This window comes from Cinclus cinclus, chromosome 3 (assembly GCF_963662255.1).
Source record: "Cinclus cinclus chromosome 3, bCinCin1.1, whole genome shotgun sequence".
NCBI classification, from domain to species: Eukaryota; Metazoa; Chordata; class Aves; order Passeriformes; family Cinclidae; genus Cinclus; species Cinclus cinclus.
Genome location: NC_085048.1, coordinates 39008171 through 39026385, shown reverse-complemented (window position 1 = coordinate 39026385; position 18215 = coordinate 39008171). Strand labels below are relative to the sequence as shown.

The following is an 18215-nucleotide window of genomic DNA, read 5'->3' as shown; positions in this document are numbered from 1 at the left end:
AGTTGAGGAAAAAGACAAAACTTCTTAGATCTACATCCAGTTATGTAACTCAGACATACTCATGAAACAAACATTTTTATGTTCTGAATAAATGTTTTAGCACATTTATTCACTTGCATAAGAATAAAGTTGCTAAGTTGTCATGCATCCTTCACAAAAATATTCACAAGCTTTAAAGTGCAAAATAGGTCATTGCAAACACACTACCTATACCATGTTCTCTACAGTTCCATTTAAAAAGCCCATTTTCAGATGTCCATCACATTTAATGCATTTAACTAGCTATCTCTTGCTTTCTCCTACGTCCTATGACAAATATGGTCCACTTTTAAAATGGAAAGGAGATATTCAGATAACCCATTCCTGTTATATTTCAAAGTTTGCCTGTTGGCTGCAGCTCCCTGCATTAGCCTCCTTTGAAAAACCTCAGCCAAAACTGACAATCAACCTGAGCTGGAGGAGGAACTTGGGCAAGAAGAAGCTAAGGGAATTGGATGTGCATGCTGCAAGCAAATGCTGTGTGAATAATCACAGACCTTAGTGCCACTGAAGGTACACAAAGTTCAAGTCTTTAGCTCTCCCACACCTCTGTAGCAGTTAAGAAAAATCACATTGCCTTACCGTTTGTTCCGCCTGAGACAGATGTGTGCGCTTACAAGCCTTGTTTCAATGTTTAATGTACCTGAGAATTATGCAGATGACATGAGAGATTCATGAATATGTATGTATCTCAAATAAAATACATCAGCATGCTTCAAAAGAGTCCCCTTCTACAAATGAAGCTAGAAACAAAACCCCCGAACAGCAGAGGTTTGGAATAATCATAACTCAAGGTATGACAACGCTGATATGGGGCAGAAGTCTGCACTACACAAAGGTGGAATTAAGACCCAAAGTAAGGCATACTTGGGCATTTCTCTTGTTTGCAAATCAACAAAGTATGATTTACCAAAGTTTTAAAATAAAAACTAGTAAATTATCAATCTAAAATGAGGATGAGTTTTCAAATGAAAATATTGAATCAACATTAGATGCTACAGAACGTTTGATAATGAGAAGTTTATAGATGATAAAATGCATTTAATAAACTAGCAGTGTTGTCAGAAACCTCCAATGCATTACCTAATTAAGGGTAATTTCCTGTCTTTCCTTTGATTGAGAACTCTTAAAAAAATTGCCATAAATCCAATTTGAACAATTGGTTACAGAAATGTTTTTGAAATTCATCAAAAAATTCAAGTCCTCAAAGCTATTCAGTCAATAAGAAATAGGATCTGTCACAGTAATAAAACTATAATATAGTAAATAAAACTTGGTTTATTCTGAGACAACCAAGAGGAAATTCCTTAAAGACCAGTCAATATAAAAGCATTGGCTGGAAATTATTCTGTCCCCAGTGAACTACAAATAATTCTTGACAATCAGACACTTCAACTATCATCTTAGATTAATCAGATCATTACAGTATTCTTTGGAACTCATAGACTACCAGTGTGCTTTGAAACAGATACATGAATGGGCAATGCCAATTGCATTTGTAGCAAAACACCCCCATCCTCATTGAAATGCATGAAATTATTACAGGTCCCAGATAAAAGTATCAAGAAGAGATTAAACTGTTCGAGGCAGTTCCAATAAACTGTCAGGCTGGAACATCTAGAGAAGAGCTGGAACAAGTGCTAACAATAAGAGCAGCACTCATACAGTAAAAGCTTGGTGTAATCAAAACAGTTAAAGACAATCCAAATTCTGTGTCATCATTACACGACTATAAATGACAGCTAGATCCCACACACTGTATTCCCTGAATTCAGGCTAAACTGGTATCTGATATCATGATATCATATCAGATATCATGATATCTGGACAACTCAAAACAGCATGAAAGTAATTCAGTAGCCCTGTAAATGAAGAACTTTGGCACACCCATTCATCAAAGAGAAGACAAAGGGCAAGCACTATTCCCTTTCCAGCATCTGTATCACAGCATATGGGGTGACAAGACACCCCAGTTACCAACTGCAGAGAGCAAGCAGTTTTAAGGAAGCCTTCTTCAACTATTTGGATTTTATTTGCAAATAGTACTACAATAAGGCGAGAGCTGCTTTTTAAAGTTGCACAGTAATATGTAGAACATAAACATATATTTGATTTAATTAGTTTGGACCTGAAAGCTATCAGCTTTAATGTGCAGTACCTTGTTGACCTCTGTTTAAAAGACTTAGAACAACTACTCAAGGCTGATTACTTGCATGGACTGCAACCGTACAAAACAAACAAGATGGGTAAAGTCTTACTGTGATCTATTCATACTGCAAATCTGTCTACATGTATGCCTTGCTTAAGCAAACTTGGTAAAAAAAATACTGTAAAAAGAGTAAAATACAGCCTAAATCCCAACATGATGTAAGCTACAGCCACCCCACAGATGTGCATGCAGATTCCAAATTTTTACAATGATACCCTGATTCAAAAATAGCTTACAAAAGTAACACTGCTCTCCGTCTTCCAATACATATTTTCCTCTTTTTTTCCCCTACCCTTCATCCACTACTTTATTCCCTACCTCCACTACTGAAATTCTTCTTAATTTTTACAATAGTGTAGCTCCAGTTGTCCTACCCTGGCACACTATTCTGGGCACTGCAGTGCTTTTTCACATCTTTCACACATCCTTCAGCAACTGCAGGCCACAGAGCTGTGGTTTCTATGACTCATGAAAGACATGGTAATCTTGTAAGTTGTAGAAAGAGAAAAAACATGCAAATAAACACATGCACAAGACAAAAATGCATCAAAAGGTATGAGATCAACAGGGAAAGCATTAGCAGGAGAGGAATTAAAACACCTCTGATTCTTTTGAAAGTTATTCTGTGGGGCTTTTCCAACCTAAAGGTTTCTCTGACTGTCATGTCCCGAGAATTTTTACTGGTCTGTTAATTACAGAGTAATTTGAAAGAAATATTTACTAACTCCAAAGTGTTGGGTTTTTTATGGGGCTAGCATGATTTTGGGGTTGATTTATTTTTTAATTCATCAGCAATCTTTTCCTAAATAATTGACTACAGCTTGCACATTAAGGACAAGATTCAAAGCTCTGCTAACTCTGTAGCTGTCTGTCTTTCCCCTGCAATGTCCTTGGGATTAAAAGTATTAAAATGGTGCTAAGAGAAGAGCTACAAATATCACAGGCTACTCAACACAGGTAATAGAAAAAGTTAGCACAAGGATTTATGTTGAGTATGTACCTGCACACTTCCTACATCCTCTCACATCGCTATCTGACAAGCACAACAAACAAACTTTTCCCTACTCTTTAATATTTTCTGTAGCTTCTTTGCTGTAATAGTCTCTTTAGTTCAGTTTCTGACAAAGTCAGAACCATGTAAGCATCAGACATAATCACACTGACCAGTTTGTTTGAGGACCATTAAATACACTGTATATGACCACCAGCGTTAGATTTATATCTTTCTCATTACAGTAACCCCTTCCTATGCCTGCCTGACAATTAGTAGGTTGAATGGTTTTGTGGCTTATTTGGCATCTCACAGCTGTTATTTCTCAAGCCAACCATCTTTCCCATCAAAATCCATGTCTGTTTTCTCAGAAAAATTAAATCTCTTCTTGCATTCCTAAGAAAAAAATTATACCAACTGCAGCACTCTGTCAGGTCCTTTAACTTTCTAATCAATTTATAATGCACAAATTAATACCACCTTATTATCTGAATATACATTTTGAAGTGTCTCCTAAGGTTAACACTCAAAGAACAAATTCTCTCTCTGTAAGACACAAAGCCTTCAAGTGCATCCTGAAGTTCTTAACACGAGATCCTGCATGCCCCTGGTGCTCAGTAGCTCAGCATGCTGCTAAGCACACTCCAACTGTTCAAAGGCAGTTATGCTGTTGGAAGGCAAGAGCGTACTAAGAGTACTGTGCTGATGTGCATCTCCATGACCAAGTGGTGCCCAGGAGCAGTTAACACATATGACTTTAGAAACAGTGCTGAAAAGTCACCAAAAGGAGGAAACAGTTCCGTAGAACTGCGACTGCCATTTTATTTTTAAAAGGCTTTTCTCAGATACCCGTCGAAGTCATGTTCTTGCTATCATCATCAGGCTCTTCATATACAAGTCAAGAACAAAAAAATCTTTACTGCAACTCAATTTTGTTTTTTTGCTTGATAAAGACAACAGCATTACAGGTGTAAGGCCTACTGAGAATAAGGTACCACTGTAATAAGCCCTATTTCTTCAGTGAGAGCTTGCAGTGCTCTGGAATACACATCAATATTCTGTTGTGAATTACACATCTGAATTCGTCACAATACTCATGAGCCCAATAGGGAAATATCTTCATATTCATAGTGGTACACTGAGGTAGAAGAAAGCAAATTCCCTGCTAAAAGGGGGAATCAAACTCCCATGTGCTGATATTAATCAGTGGACCATTCTTGTTTTCAGGAATAAAATGGACAAAATGGATGGAAGGATAAAGCATCTACCATAAACTGAAACCTAAATTACATCCAAAATTCAGATCTCCTGAAATCCAGTTTTTGCCATTTAGATTATAAGAGATACTGCACTAATAGCTTCTGACTGAAATTAGACTTGAAACAAAAGTGTAGCAAACAGAAACAGCTGATCAGGCCAAAAAGCCTCACCTCAATGAGATAGTGAGAACATAAACTGAGAAGCTCCAGCAGCTGCAAATGACTTCCAGCTGCTAGGACATCCTGTATCACCCCTGGCTCCAAGAGGATCTGTAAAAAAAAGAAAATGGAAGGTTTGTCATGTGAAAGATGTACTCAGAATATTTATAGAAAATATTGAAGACCTTTGTTATTTCAGATTTTTGTGGCAACATAAAAAACAGAATACAATTAAGCATATAGAGAAGTCCTTACAGAATAGGGACATATTTTCTAAAGTTCATGTGAACTTCCTAAAGGATTTTTTAATTTTTTAGTGTTTTTTTTTTTTTTTTCCTAGTGAGAGTCCCTGAGTCACAATACCCCCTAAATCCTTTGAAACGACATGTGTGCTGTTTAAGGAAGAGACTTTTCAAAACAAGAGACCTTCCTTTTGTTATCTGTATACTTAGATCCTTCCACATATACTGGATGAATCAGGCCAACAGAATTGACTCAGAAGTCTCCACTATTAATATTATTCATGCATGTAAAACATATACAGACTAGGAACACCCTGCCTATTCTGCATAGTGCCACTTTATAATTTTCCTAACCACTGTCTTCATTTTAGAGAGCAGGGCGATGAAAGCACAATGAGCATGTTGCTGGAGAAGTGCCAGAAAGAGCTTGGAAACCAAGACTGATTATTCAGGTACTGGCTCACATGAAACTCCTACTCATTTCAATTAAAATCATGTACAGGCAGCAGTAAGGATAATTGGGCCACAGCTCATAGACTGCTGTCTTGGGGTCAGCTTGTTAGAACATCCCTTTTGGGATACAAAAATGTCTTTGGGAATATGGACAATGGTCATCTTCTATTAGCAATCTGACTACAAACTATCCAGATGAAATTTTTTTTAATGCAACATCAAGAAAATATCAGAAATGCATGAGAAAAATTAAACTTTCGAAGATGCTTCCTTTATTCAATTTTAACCTTGCACTTCCCCTGGCAACTTTGGTCTCACACCACATGAGGTCAGTCTTTCACTGCTCCACAGGGAAATAAAGCTTGCTTTCAGATCCTTTTCTTTTTGCCCACACAATTCGGTTTTATCTCACAGCATCATTTGTATACCTGAAGTTCAGGGGAATAAGGAAAATGGAAAACAAAAGGAAAGACACTCAACTTCATCTTTTGTAGTTTTACTGTTTTTGAGGGAAATGAAAAAAACGTGAATGCATTTCTTAAAGCAAAACCACAAAATATCTCCAACATAATGGATACATTAGGAGGAGGAGAGAAGGCGATTGATCCTTGCTTACATCAAGAACTCATTTACCTTTAGTTCTGGCAGTGTATGACATCATTAATGCTTGTGCAAATCATTAATGCTTGTGCAAATCACTACATTTATTAATATTAGGCTTTAAGTTAACATTATATGCGATGTACATACTATATAAAATATAAAGGTTCTTTATCTACCCAGAAATCTGTGTAAGGATCCTACTGTAATTGAGAATCAGCCATAATCCAGGTTTTTGGCTGGTGCTACTGAGGTTGCTGCGCAGAAAGTTAGAATGGATTTCAATTGCAAAAGTATCTCCAACAGACACGGATATTAAAAATAAACAAGAAAAAAAAAAGGCACAAAAAGCACATCACTCTCAAGTATTTTCAAGTGAGAATTCAAGGTCAGACTAAACAGGCTGGTATAGACCTTAGAGTGTTTTTTATTCAGGCATGGCTGACACTGAGGAAACTGCCATCCTATGGCACATTACCTACTGAGTGTCAGCCAGAGAACCAGAACCCTAAGCAGATTAGTACCTTCTAAGCATAGACAAACTATATTTACCTGTGATAATATTCATTTATTTTAAAGCTACAGCAATCCATTTACAAATAATACTAGTAGCACTATGAGATAAGAAGTAGGACAAGAGGCAAGGAGAGGACAAGAGGCAAGGAGAGTGATTGGCTATTGTTTAGAGATGATTTGCACCAAGTCATCAACAAAAGTTAATTTCAAAGTGGCAGATGTATTTCCTACATATTCTTCCACTTTTACAGCCCTCTGTATCATGCAAACTGTAGTCTACTGAGGAAATAGATTCACTTTTGTTTTTCCCAAGATAACGGAGGAAAGTCTAATTTATCTCTTCACAAAAATTTGTTTAAATGGAACTATCTGAAGTTTTACTCAATATTCATTTGAATATAGGCAAAAATACCAATTCATCTATGCTAAATGCTCACCATCAGGAAACCGTATGCTGGGGAAATTCACAAGGAAAAGAAAATGCTAAGTAAAGAATGAAGAAAATATTGCAAGCCTTCCTTCTACTGAAACTGGGGTAATTAAATTATTCCACACCTCTGAGGTTTGATACACTAAAACAATTTCCTGTTTTTTATTAATTACCAGCATATTAATTACCAGTTTTAGTATGTTATAAAGGCCATCCAGCTCAATATTAACAGTAAATGCACATAAATACCACCAAATGCACACCTCAGTGACTGATTCTCCTCTGCTTGTCTAACTCTCAAAACAATAACTCAGAGTTCTACAGAATGATGCTTATTGTAAATTAAGGAGAGTGACACTAAGGTCTATTTTGGATTCACATCTTCAAAATTCATCATAAATTTTAATGTGAAAAAATAGAGAGAAGCTTAATAATTTTCTGTAATCCATCCTCAACCCAAGCATTATGAAGCATAATTACTGGGGCAGAAACTTAAGAGTAATTTGGACCCATCAAATTCAGACAAAAACTGCAACCTTCACCTGTGAATAATGTGCTTTCTCATGACACAGGCTATACAAAGACTGGTTGCTTTACTATTTTTACTTTAAAATTAATCAGATGCAGTTCAGGTATTGAACCTGGCTGCATCTTACCATCAACCCTCTATTCAATCCTTATTTCTAAGTACAATTTTCATTATACTTTCAGCTCCTCTCTGGCATATGATGGTACCCAAGAAAATCCTCTTAAGCACCTTCTCCCCGTATACAACAGGCAGATCTTACGATGCACGAGTAACTTCCTTTCATAAGCCATCAAGCCTGACACACTGCTCATTCTCAAACTGATCTACTTTGACAAACTACTTTGCTCTTATAAAGACTGTTTTCAAACAGGAAACCTGTTCCTCAAAGCAGCCTTTCTACTCTCCATCATGCCACAAACCATCCAGAGAGGATGCATAGAATACAATCTGGTTCCCATTGTGGTCAGAACCACAGCCCAAGGAATTTAAGCAATGCAAAATTTGGCTGTTCATAACATAATGCTGAGACCACAAGATCCAGAATGGCAGACTACACAATTTCTTAGATCCTCTATTTTTAGACATACAATTTTAATCTATCTGGAAACTTATCCACTTATACTTTGTAGATATATGGCAGAAAGCTTCTCTGCAAATGAAAGAACTATAAAATGGTAAATTAAACCTGACCTTGTAAAGCATAATATTGAGGCAGAAAGGGAAATGTCATAACCAGCCCCATTGTTACAGAAACACATGGACCTTGACATTCCCTGCCCCATATTTTTACCCTCCAGCCAGCAGTTCAAAACTAGAATTTATTCCCTCTTACCCCAAGATTTCTCTCTTCCTTTCCCAACTCAACCTCTACCCCCTCCAACACCTTTAGGACTGTGGGTAAGCATGGGAAAATATTTAACTGGTATCATGTATCTTGCCTCTCTCTTCAATCTTCTTTGAGATTTGTGGCAACAGAGTGTGTAAGAATCACCAACCTTTCCTAAGAACAACTATTCAGGCCTCACCTCCACACTGTCCAGGTCAAAAACATCCTCATACTCTTTTAATGCCTCCTGTACCCACCCTCCTACAGCCAACAAAGCACTACAGGTCTACAAAAAATTGTAAGGTGAGAGTAAAGAGGGCAATAATAGCCAAAAAAGAACGAAAAGTAAACTCCTGAAAGTATCCTTTCCAAGAAAGCAATTTATAGCTTGAGGGAGAAGGTAAAATCCAGATTACCCATCACCTCTGTGGAGTCTCATGAGGTTTATATCTGGAAAGAACAACTAGAACATTCTATCCCTCTATACTGCAGGCCGCTATATTTAATCCACACATTTTTAAAGACACTAAACAACAGCTACTTGGCCTACTAAATAATAAACAATAAACTATATAATAAACTAAATAATAAACAATAGAAAATAATAAACACTAAACAATAGCTGCTTTAGGCCCAAGAAAGCTACACTGCATACCCAGACAAGGATCAAGAGATTTGCAGAGGAAGATGCGCTTTTATCACCTTCATTCCTGTTACTCATGTATCACCCGTATGTTCTCATTTCCATAGAGCTGTTAGTGGGACAATGGACAATTGAGATGGTGGCATGATTCGCATTAAAAATAAATCAGTATTATGTTGTAACAGAAAGGAAATATGCAGTCATATTTAATTTGGGACAAAATAACTTTCCAAGGACAGCACAGCACACTAGTGGGTTCTTAGTGCTTAATACCAAGTTCTCTCAAGTTCCATTTTCCAAGAGTAAGGAAATATGCAGCCCTGTCAGAATATTCTAGAAAGTAAACTCTATGGAATTTAACACAGAAAACAAAAAAAATAGTTCTCTAAGATTCCTGCCACTCTGATGAAAAAGAAAATTCCTCCTTGACTCCACTTGCACTGATCAGCATTTTGAACAAGACAGGCATCAAACATAAGTATCAGTTGTTTTTGCCTGATGGAGGTCATTCTGGGTGCTTGAGAGCAATCAAATGCCTTAACTTTTATTTTAAAGTAATTTAGACTGCATTTCACTCTCAACCAGATAGCACTTCTGCCTGTCTCCCTGTTCATTCATGATTCAGTTGAATACTGAGCTCCTTGCACATTGACAAGTGCTGCTTCAAAAAAGTGAGCGAGGAAAGAATGTTCAAGTCCCCCGCAGGCAACTGCCCAAAGCCCTGGCACACAAGGCTTGGTAGCACTTACTACAGAATCCAGATGTCTCACTAGCCAATGCCAGAAAGCATCATGACTGGATTTTTTCTGATACAGCATAGTATTTTTCCAGAAAATTAAAAGAAAATCCATGCTAAACGCACAGCATACACATCATAAAATCATAGAATATTTCAGTTTGGAGGGCACCCATCATCTGGTCCTCTCTCCCTGCTAATTGCAGGACTATCCAAAACCAATCACATGTCCAGACATTCTGACAAGCTTGGTGTCATGACCACTTCCCTGGACAACCTGTTCCAGTGACCTGCCACCTTTTCAATACATCCAGCCTGAACTTTTCCTGACATAGCTTCACACCACTATGAAATACCATTACTATTAATTAAAGAGAGTTTAGATAAGCAATACTCCAAGCAAATACACTCTTCTTTGGGAAGGTGTTTCATTACTTTAATCACTTTCAGCACTACAAAAGCTCTCTTGTCCCTAGCTTAATTCCTGTCCAGAGCAAATAAAGTGTAATGTTTAATTTTCTCTACAACGAACTGCATAAAGTGAGTTAATTAAAGCTCTGTATTAGTCTAAGTCTTTTAGTCAATCTGTATCTGAACTGTGAACCTGGGACCTAGTAGCTATAACCTAGTGCTAGATACAGAAACCAGATTATTCTGAGAGAATTGAAAAAGGAAGTGCCCAAATCTAAGTATCTAAATATTTTTTTGCTTTGAAATTGCATTGAAAAATTATATTACATATTTACAGTAAGACATACACCTGCTGTATTCAGTTATCCATGACTTTGGCATATTGTCCCCAGCAGAAAAGTAGCCACTTTTGCTAGGCACAGCAGGTAGTTTAATTGATTAATTTTAATCTAAAAGCAGCCAGTGGAACTGCTGTGCACAGGATGCAGAAGGTCACTTACCCAAGAAAATCAACCATGACAATACATCTCCATCCAGGAGAAAGGATTAACACAATAAGGGGCACTAAGATACTGACAGCTGCCTTACCCTGGCTTTAACTAAAAATGGCAGATGAAATCCTGGTTGATCACTAGAAAAAATATCAACATCAGATGAGGAGGGGAGTCGATTATAGATGAAAGCCATGATTTTACAAAGGAATCAAAGAAATTACAGGGAGAAATTGTTGTACTTAGAAATAATAATTATTTCTATTATTTCTTTGCTATCTAAGAAGATCTTTATCATGGTTTGTGTTAAAGAAATAACAAAGCTAAAAGAACAATTTCAAAAAGGAGCTGTAAGATAATACTTTAACTAACCAGAGGTTTACGTGAATGAGTTTGAAAAATCACGTGGTGGAACTCTACCAATTCCTGAAAGCTGTTAGGTAAAGTAATAAGAGCTGTTAAGAGGATGACAGGTTTTAAACTAACAATACAAAGTAAAGTCAATAGCTAAACAGAACTCACACTGGTAATGCATTAAAGTAATACTGAGAGCAACATACCTGGAAATAAAATGAAGTTCTAGATTTATAACTGGGATAATACATTATATTTATTGAAACACTGCTACTCCATTAGCATTTTGTGAGTAAAAGAAAACCTGTTAAATATGCTAATAACAGAAAGTTTAAAGCCTATTTTTGAATAATTTTAAGTGCAACTTTTTATGTAGCTTTTAATAAAATGAAACATTTCAACATGCCATAGTTAGGAAGTAAGGCTGTGTTAATCTTGGGTTAAGAAGGCATCACAGGACAAATTACCCCAAAATTCACCTTGGGAGAAAGAGCTGAACATAAAAAGACTCGTATATAAGGGCTTCCTCCCTAATTCTTTCATTTAAGCTTTGCTAATTCAGGATAATATTATAAATTAAGGAAGATGTAATTTATATTAATACACAAACAAAATACTAGAGTTTAGGGAAAAAAAAAAAAAACAGACCAGCCACTTAGGAAAATGGGACTTAGGAGAACTTGGTATTAAGCACTAAGAAGCCACTAGTGTGCTGTGCTGTCTTTAGAAAGTTATTTTTCTTCCAAATTAATTTCCTGTCTGTGATGCAACAAAATAGGGACAGGGATTACTTGCTTTTGCAATGTGCTTTGAGGCCCTCAAATAAAATTATATTCCAATGCAAAATATTTGTAGCCATAGATTAAAGACATGTGATAGAACATATTAATAAAGAAATAAAATCCAAGTCTGAACCATGTCAGTACATGTGGGACCCTTTATTTGTATTTTTCTTGAATGAGGATCACAATCATACACTGCAAATTAAAGCCAGTGCTCCTCTGACTTGTCAGCCAACTCCACTGGCCTGTTTAGTGGCTATCCCATTCATCCAAATAAGATTATGTCCCTTTCTAACAAATGAGTTAAAATTTAAAAAGGCAGAAAAAAAGACTAGATAGCAATGCACATGAGTCTCTGAGACAGTGATTAAGGCTTTTATTTTGACAACACGAATTTTGAGCACCAAACTCTGCCTAGAAATGCTTTTCTATATGGATAGTCTAAAACATCTAGTTTGTAAATAGATTGTACTCGATCCATCTCCCTTCCAAGGCACATCTGACACTTGCAAAATGCCCTTGTGAGAAGAAAGGGTGAGTAATCTACCCACTGAGACTTTGGCCTGGCCTGACCACTGCTAACTTTGAAGTAAAGGAGAGAATAACCTTAAAGCCATTTTGGGAAGAAAGGATACAGCAACTACAACATAAAAAGAGTCAACCAAACAGGGAAAGAGTTGTATCTCTGAATTCTGAATATGGCGATTACATAGTAAAATGTCTATGGACAAGATGAAACATATCTAAGACATTATTTGCTGAAAATTTATTATTAAATCATTACTGAGAACATACATGCAAAGAACAAAATCAGTGTCTACTGCCATTCCTTTTATCAGTTTTTATTTATTTCTCTACCAAAATTTCTTTCTTTGTAATTATTAAGGACCACAGTAATAGATTAGTTCAGCTGGAGTTATTTACACTTGAGTTTTAAAACATTATTTTCTTCTGAACAGTCAAATTTTTCGTAAAAAGCAAGATACTTTCAACAGTAATTACAATAAGGTACTGTCTGCCTGTCTAGACAGAAAGATGAAGGCTGTATTTGAAGTCTGCAAGAAGATTTCAAATTAACAAAAAGAGGCAAGGATGACAGAGTTTAATTTCAGATTTCATGGTCATCTTAAAAATTAAATTTCTTCATTTTAATAACTTTCAAAAACTGCAATATTTGATAATATTGCCATCATGCAATACTAAGTATTTCCACCAGATGTCTTCAGTATATTAGTTTACACAAAAAGTTGCACTAAATTTGAAGTGTAATGTGCCAAATATAAGTACAGTATATTAAAGAAGTAAAGAAAAGAAAGCTGCAACTCATCACTTACCTGTTTCAACATGGATATTTTAGGGAGTTCCACAGCGTTACATAAAGAAACACCAATTTTTTGAACCAACATTTTGGCCAAATATGATTAATAAAAAAACCACCGAGAAACCACCCAGGAGAGAGTTCATGGTTTCATGGTTTTCACTTGTAAGAGGCAGTTCTTGATACCCACATTTTCAGAGCAATATAAGGTTATATTTGGCACAAGTGACTTTTGGATTACTGAGAAATACTTTGTTCTGTCTTTTAAAAACAGGAAGAATTTGCAAACCAAGCTAAAGACAATTCTGCTTTCAGAACTCTCGGATGTAAGCACGGAGTAATCCAGTTATTTATTAATAGCCTTTGTGGATTACTCCCACTCACTACCAAGAAATGTTCATCCAAATTCTGTCAGTCTGAGTCGGAACACAAGCAATGCTCAATATATACACAGCGCCAGAAAATAATTCCAAGGATGAAAGGGAAACGAGACACTGCTAATTCTGAGACCCACATTTCACCGAGTTGTGCTTCAAAGGCATCTTTACATGAGAACTCCTACAGAATCCTTCTCATTTGTCTGTGCATCAAAGTGGCACTTGGTGTATCTGACAGACACACAGAGCAAGCCTCGCCTTACAATCACTTGTATGCATGAGCAACTGCACATACAAGCACACCTATATTTAACTCGGGAAACCCACTCATTTATTCAAAGTAGGCTACGCCTGAAATTGAAAGACTCTAAAGTCTCCAAAGGGCCAAGGACAGAAGGTACATATTTCCTAGGGATCTAAGGATATTATCCTGGAAGCAACCTGGGGTCACATAAAAAAAAATTCATAAATGCCATATCCAGCCTTTCAAAGCTTCTCAATGTATTTTACATGGGTTTGTTAGACTTTGATTTTTGCAGAAAGATAGGGAATACCTCTAATCACAGCAGATAGGATGGGTCAGATAGAAATCAATTACTACCTGTCTTCTAAAAAGATACTTTCATTTAACCAGAGTTTTCCCTTCAGAATAATCAACCTACAGCTTTAAATTACTAATACAATGATATATAGGTACCTAACATTTTCATTTTTATCAAAGACATTCCATTTTTAACAAAAGCTTTCAACTGAAAGGAAAAAAGCTTACCAATGACAAGTCATGTACTGAGATCTTCAGCTAATTCACTAATACAGTATGACATCTCTGTTTATTATTTATATCAAAGGTATCTTTGAATAAATTATGTTTTCTAAAATAGCAAAACTCAATTTTTTCCAAATAAATTTAAATGATAGTCTCCAAGACCAATGCTAAAGCATAACTCTATTCTGGGCTGGTGACAAAAATAGCTCCCTTTAAAACAGGTAACTTTTTTTTCCTTATTTCTATTTAGTTTCCTTTCAAAACAAAAGCAAAAACAAACAAAAAAAATCCACATAAGGCCATATAGTCAATTCACAGTATGGAAGCAGATGCCTTAAATTTTTATGACCCAACAACTCTTCAAAATATCATAACATGGTTTTAAGCCTTCCTTTTCAAAATTAACTAGTAAGCGTCACTAATGCGTCAGTGGACTCAACTGCTGTAGTGGTATTCCAGAAATAGTTTGGCTATCTAGAATTTTCAAGTCCAAAGCAAAAATAGCCGGGTGTCCTGAGCTCACTATCCATGATATCTGAACTGGGACAGAGTCACAAAGCAACACTCTCCAAGCATGCAGTGTAGAGAGATATGGCAAGCCATAAATACTTCTTTTTTTCCTTTTTTTGTTTTGTTTTGGGGGGCTTTTTTGGCACGGGGCAGAGAGAAAAGGAGCATCACTCTGCATTTCCTGAGTTACTATAATGTGATACCTAACCTGTGGTCTTACAGAGGGCCAAAATAAAGATGTATAGTACCTATAAGAATTCACAAAGATCCCTCAACTGCATCTGTCCAGAGAGTAAGAGACTAGTTTTCCCCTCAATTAGGTAATTTCTCAATCTCAGCGGTTTATAAGTATTTATTATAAGGGAAACACTTTTCTTTACATTTAATTTAGCAAGTAGATTCTACTCATGTTAAGATTTTATGAATAGTCAGGCAGCCATAAAAAGGGCTTGCAAGCCCTACATGGTTCCCTACGTGACAGTGATGCACATAAAGCAGTGTTTTTATTAAAAAATCCTTCTAAAGAAAAAATCCACCACAGCATAAGAAAATTAAGATCTGTTAAATCAAAATACCTTGTACTGAGCAGTGCACAAGAATAATATTTTAGAGCATCTCCAAAAAGGCCATACTCCGTTTTTATTGCAGTCGCTTTTGATTGTGTTTCTTAATTTGAAGAACTGTACAATACCTGTCCAGTATATGCAAAGTCCAGGGCTTGTTTTAAACCAAGGCTTGTGACACCATGTAAATTCACCTCATCAGCTTCACTCTCAACCATGCAAAGACTGAACATTGCCTATGGAAAAAAGCAGAAATGCCATTAAGCCGTTTTGCATAAGAATTTCAAATAGCAGCAGCCTTGGAAGTTAGAATGAGATCTACACCAAGTTTTCAGTAACACTACAGCAATCAGTCTTGCAACTGAGTCCTTTTATCATTAAAGAAATACAAAAACTTATTCTAGATAAACTGAGGTAAATCCTTTTCTTCCATATATACATATATATATATATATATATATATATATATATATATATATACACTTCTTAATTAAGTAATTCAGGTGAAATCAGTGAGAACAGCCACACAATAAGGTATCATTCAATAAAAAAGATAACTGGTCTCTGGGAAAAAGATAATCTATACAAGCACCACTAAAAGTAATATTTACATATAGTATCATTGTATATAAGAAGGAATAATAAGCCATACACAATTACTTGAGATGGAGGGGCATTAAAAAACATCTTTTATAAGCAATCCTTTTCAAATAAGCATCACAAACTGGAATGTGAGCAATGCAATAGTCAACATATTAAATGCAGAGGAATGATGGAGACGCAACCACCTAAACCGACAACCTCCCCTTACTTGATATTGCTCTGGTTTCTCATATCAAAAAGTCTAAACCAAAGATAAGCAATGTGCTATGGAATTTCCCTGAATATACCACTGAGAAGAGCAACTCTCCCTTTCATCCAGCCTTGCTTTCCAGATCATTTGTCTTCAGTGTCTCCCTGGTTGAAGCAATCCTACTCAGTCTCTGGAATCCTTGTGAGAATCTTTTTCTTCTCATCTCCACTAAACTTTGCCCTTCACGCCTCCCTCTCAACCTGCACTCCTGCTGCACTACCTCTACTCCTTCCCTACTTATCAGCCCTATTCTCCATTCCTTGGCACCCTCCCACACTATTTGAACAAAATACTCCACTCAGAGTTTTTAAACAGTAAACTGTGAACAAATAAATGGAACAGTTCTGCCATCTGCCACTAATAAAGAAGTCTGAACTTATCCCCAGTAGGTTTTGTGCTATACTCAACGACTTTATGGAGGCTACCAAACTACACCTTGGGGAAGTCCAGTAACAAAGCACTTCTCATGGACATAAACCCTGCTACCGTCTTTCTGTACTCTGGCTGATACCTGCAGAAGCTGAGATAATCAACAGGGTCATTGGATTTCATACGTGCAATCTTTCCACCAAGGAGTGCTGAATTTAAAGGGAAAAAATATGCCCTATCCTCTCTAACTATTTAGCATATATGAATGACTACATCATCTTTACCCAAACTATTCCATGATTCACCTAAACTCAGGTGACTTCAAGAACTGAGTGCTTCCTGCAAATAAGCAATTTCTACAGAAAATATTAGTTCTTTTAATCATTAAAACACCGTAATTTACCATAGATCTAATTTCTTTTGGAAATCATCCAATATAAACAAGAATGGCATTTATCATACAGTCATTCCTTCTATTTTTACAATTTCTATTGAATTAAAGTTATATTAGGCTTCTTCCAAACTGGCAACAGAAAAGAAGCAACAAATAGTTTAAAAGCGTTATAAAACAAATACAGTAAGACACAGCCATGAAATGTATCTAGGGAGAAAAATAAACTCCTAACAAGTTCAGCCACTTTTCTTATCCATTGAAAATGTAATCAGAGTTGGATATTTGTTGTCATGTAGTAGCTAATGTGAGGCTTCAGAGCTTGGCAGGAGCTGCAAGGTACTCATCAGCCACCTACTCTCTGGAAAAGGAGACCTGCAGTCACTGTCTGGAAGAGATAAGCTTCTCTTCTCAGAATTTCACTACTAGATAAATGTTTTGGAAAACATTCCTTTCACATATCAATTCCTTAATAAAGAGAATAAAGTCTTAAAGCAACACCTGTCTACCAAAGAGTAGATCTGCACACCTTCTGTTCACTCAACCCTGTCACTGACTGCCTGCAGAAAGGCTGGAAATGCTCATAGGTGAAAGATCCTCTGTGTCCTCCAACCATGCTACAGTAACAAGCTGTACACTACAGACCTGTACGTAGGAACCATCTAAAGACAGCATGGGTACTAATATAGCTCTTATTCTGATCAAGGGATAATACTGCACACAATGAGTAAAGCTTACAAATACAAAGAAACACTTAACTTTAAAACATACAGAATTTTATCTGTAACCAGGAATAATTCCCATGTGATTTCTGTGTACACTTACTAACTTCACCTTTAGGAGATTATTTTAACACAGAGATTCCAACATGGTTTTTACACAGGGTTTATTACTACACCTAACTTAGTGAACTCAGCAGGATCAGGCCACTAACTCAGTCACTGTACATAATCATCCACACAGTTTAAGAAACACACCCTCCAGCAGACCTATGACCCCTGCCAGCTAGCACTCTCCCAGGCACTGCCTGGAATATGATCCAGGAGATAACTCAAGCCACAGCTGTTCCAAATAGGTAGCACGGACAAAGCCAAAATATTCACAGAGGTTTAGCCATACTGTCACAAGCTATGTTATGCCAGTCTTTTTAGGGCCAGAAAACAAGCTGTCATTCATTCACCTTATTTATAACTACAGAGACAATCTAAGAGTGCAGTGGGCTATCAGAACTGTTGCTGCCAGTAAGACACAGAACCATGGCTTTGTGGAGAATCATAGAACAGTCTGGGTTGGAAGGGACCATCAAGATCATCTAGTTCCAGCCCCCCTGCCATGGAGAGAGGCACCTTCCACTAAACCAGCTTGTTGAAAGCCCCACCCAACCTGGCCTTGAAGACC

The 18215-nt window shown here is 36.6% G+C and overlaps 1 protein-coding gene across 7 annotated transcripts in view; it reads right to left on the bottom strand.

The window, feature by feature from the left end:
* The window catches only part of KLHL32 (kelch like family member 32), a 94141-nt gene that overhangs the window by 57910 nt on the left and 18016 nt on the right, over positions 1-18215 (bottom strand). For 4 of the 7 annotated variants that reach the window (XM_062488684.1, XM_062488690.1, XM_062488689.1 and 1 more), the window contains exons 3-4: positions 15333-15440; positions 4670-4768 (exon numbers count right to left, since the gene is read on the bottom strand). The exons of 1 other annotated variant lie outside the window; for it this stretch is intronic. In XM_062488684.1, coding sequence (XP_062344668.1) covers positions 4670-4768; positions 15333-15440 — 207 coding nt within the window. The remainder of the gene's footprint in view (positions 1-4669; positions 4769-15332; positions 15441-18215) is intronic. 2 more of the 7 variants (XM_062488686.1, XM_062488687.1) reach the window with 2 other exon arrangements.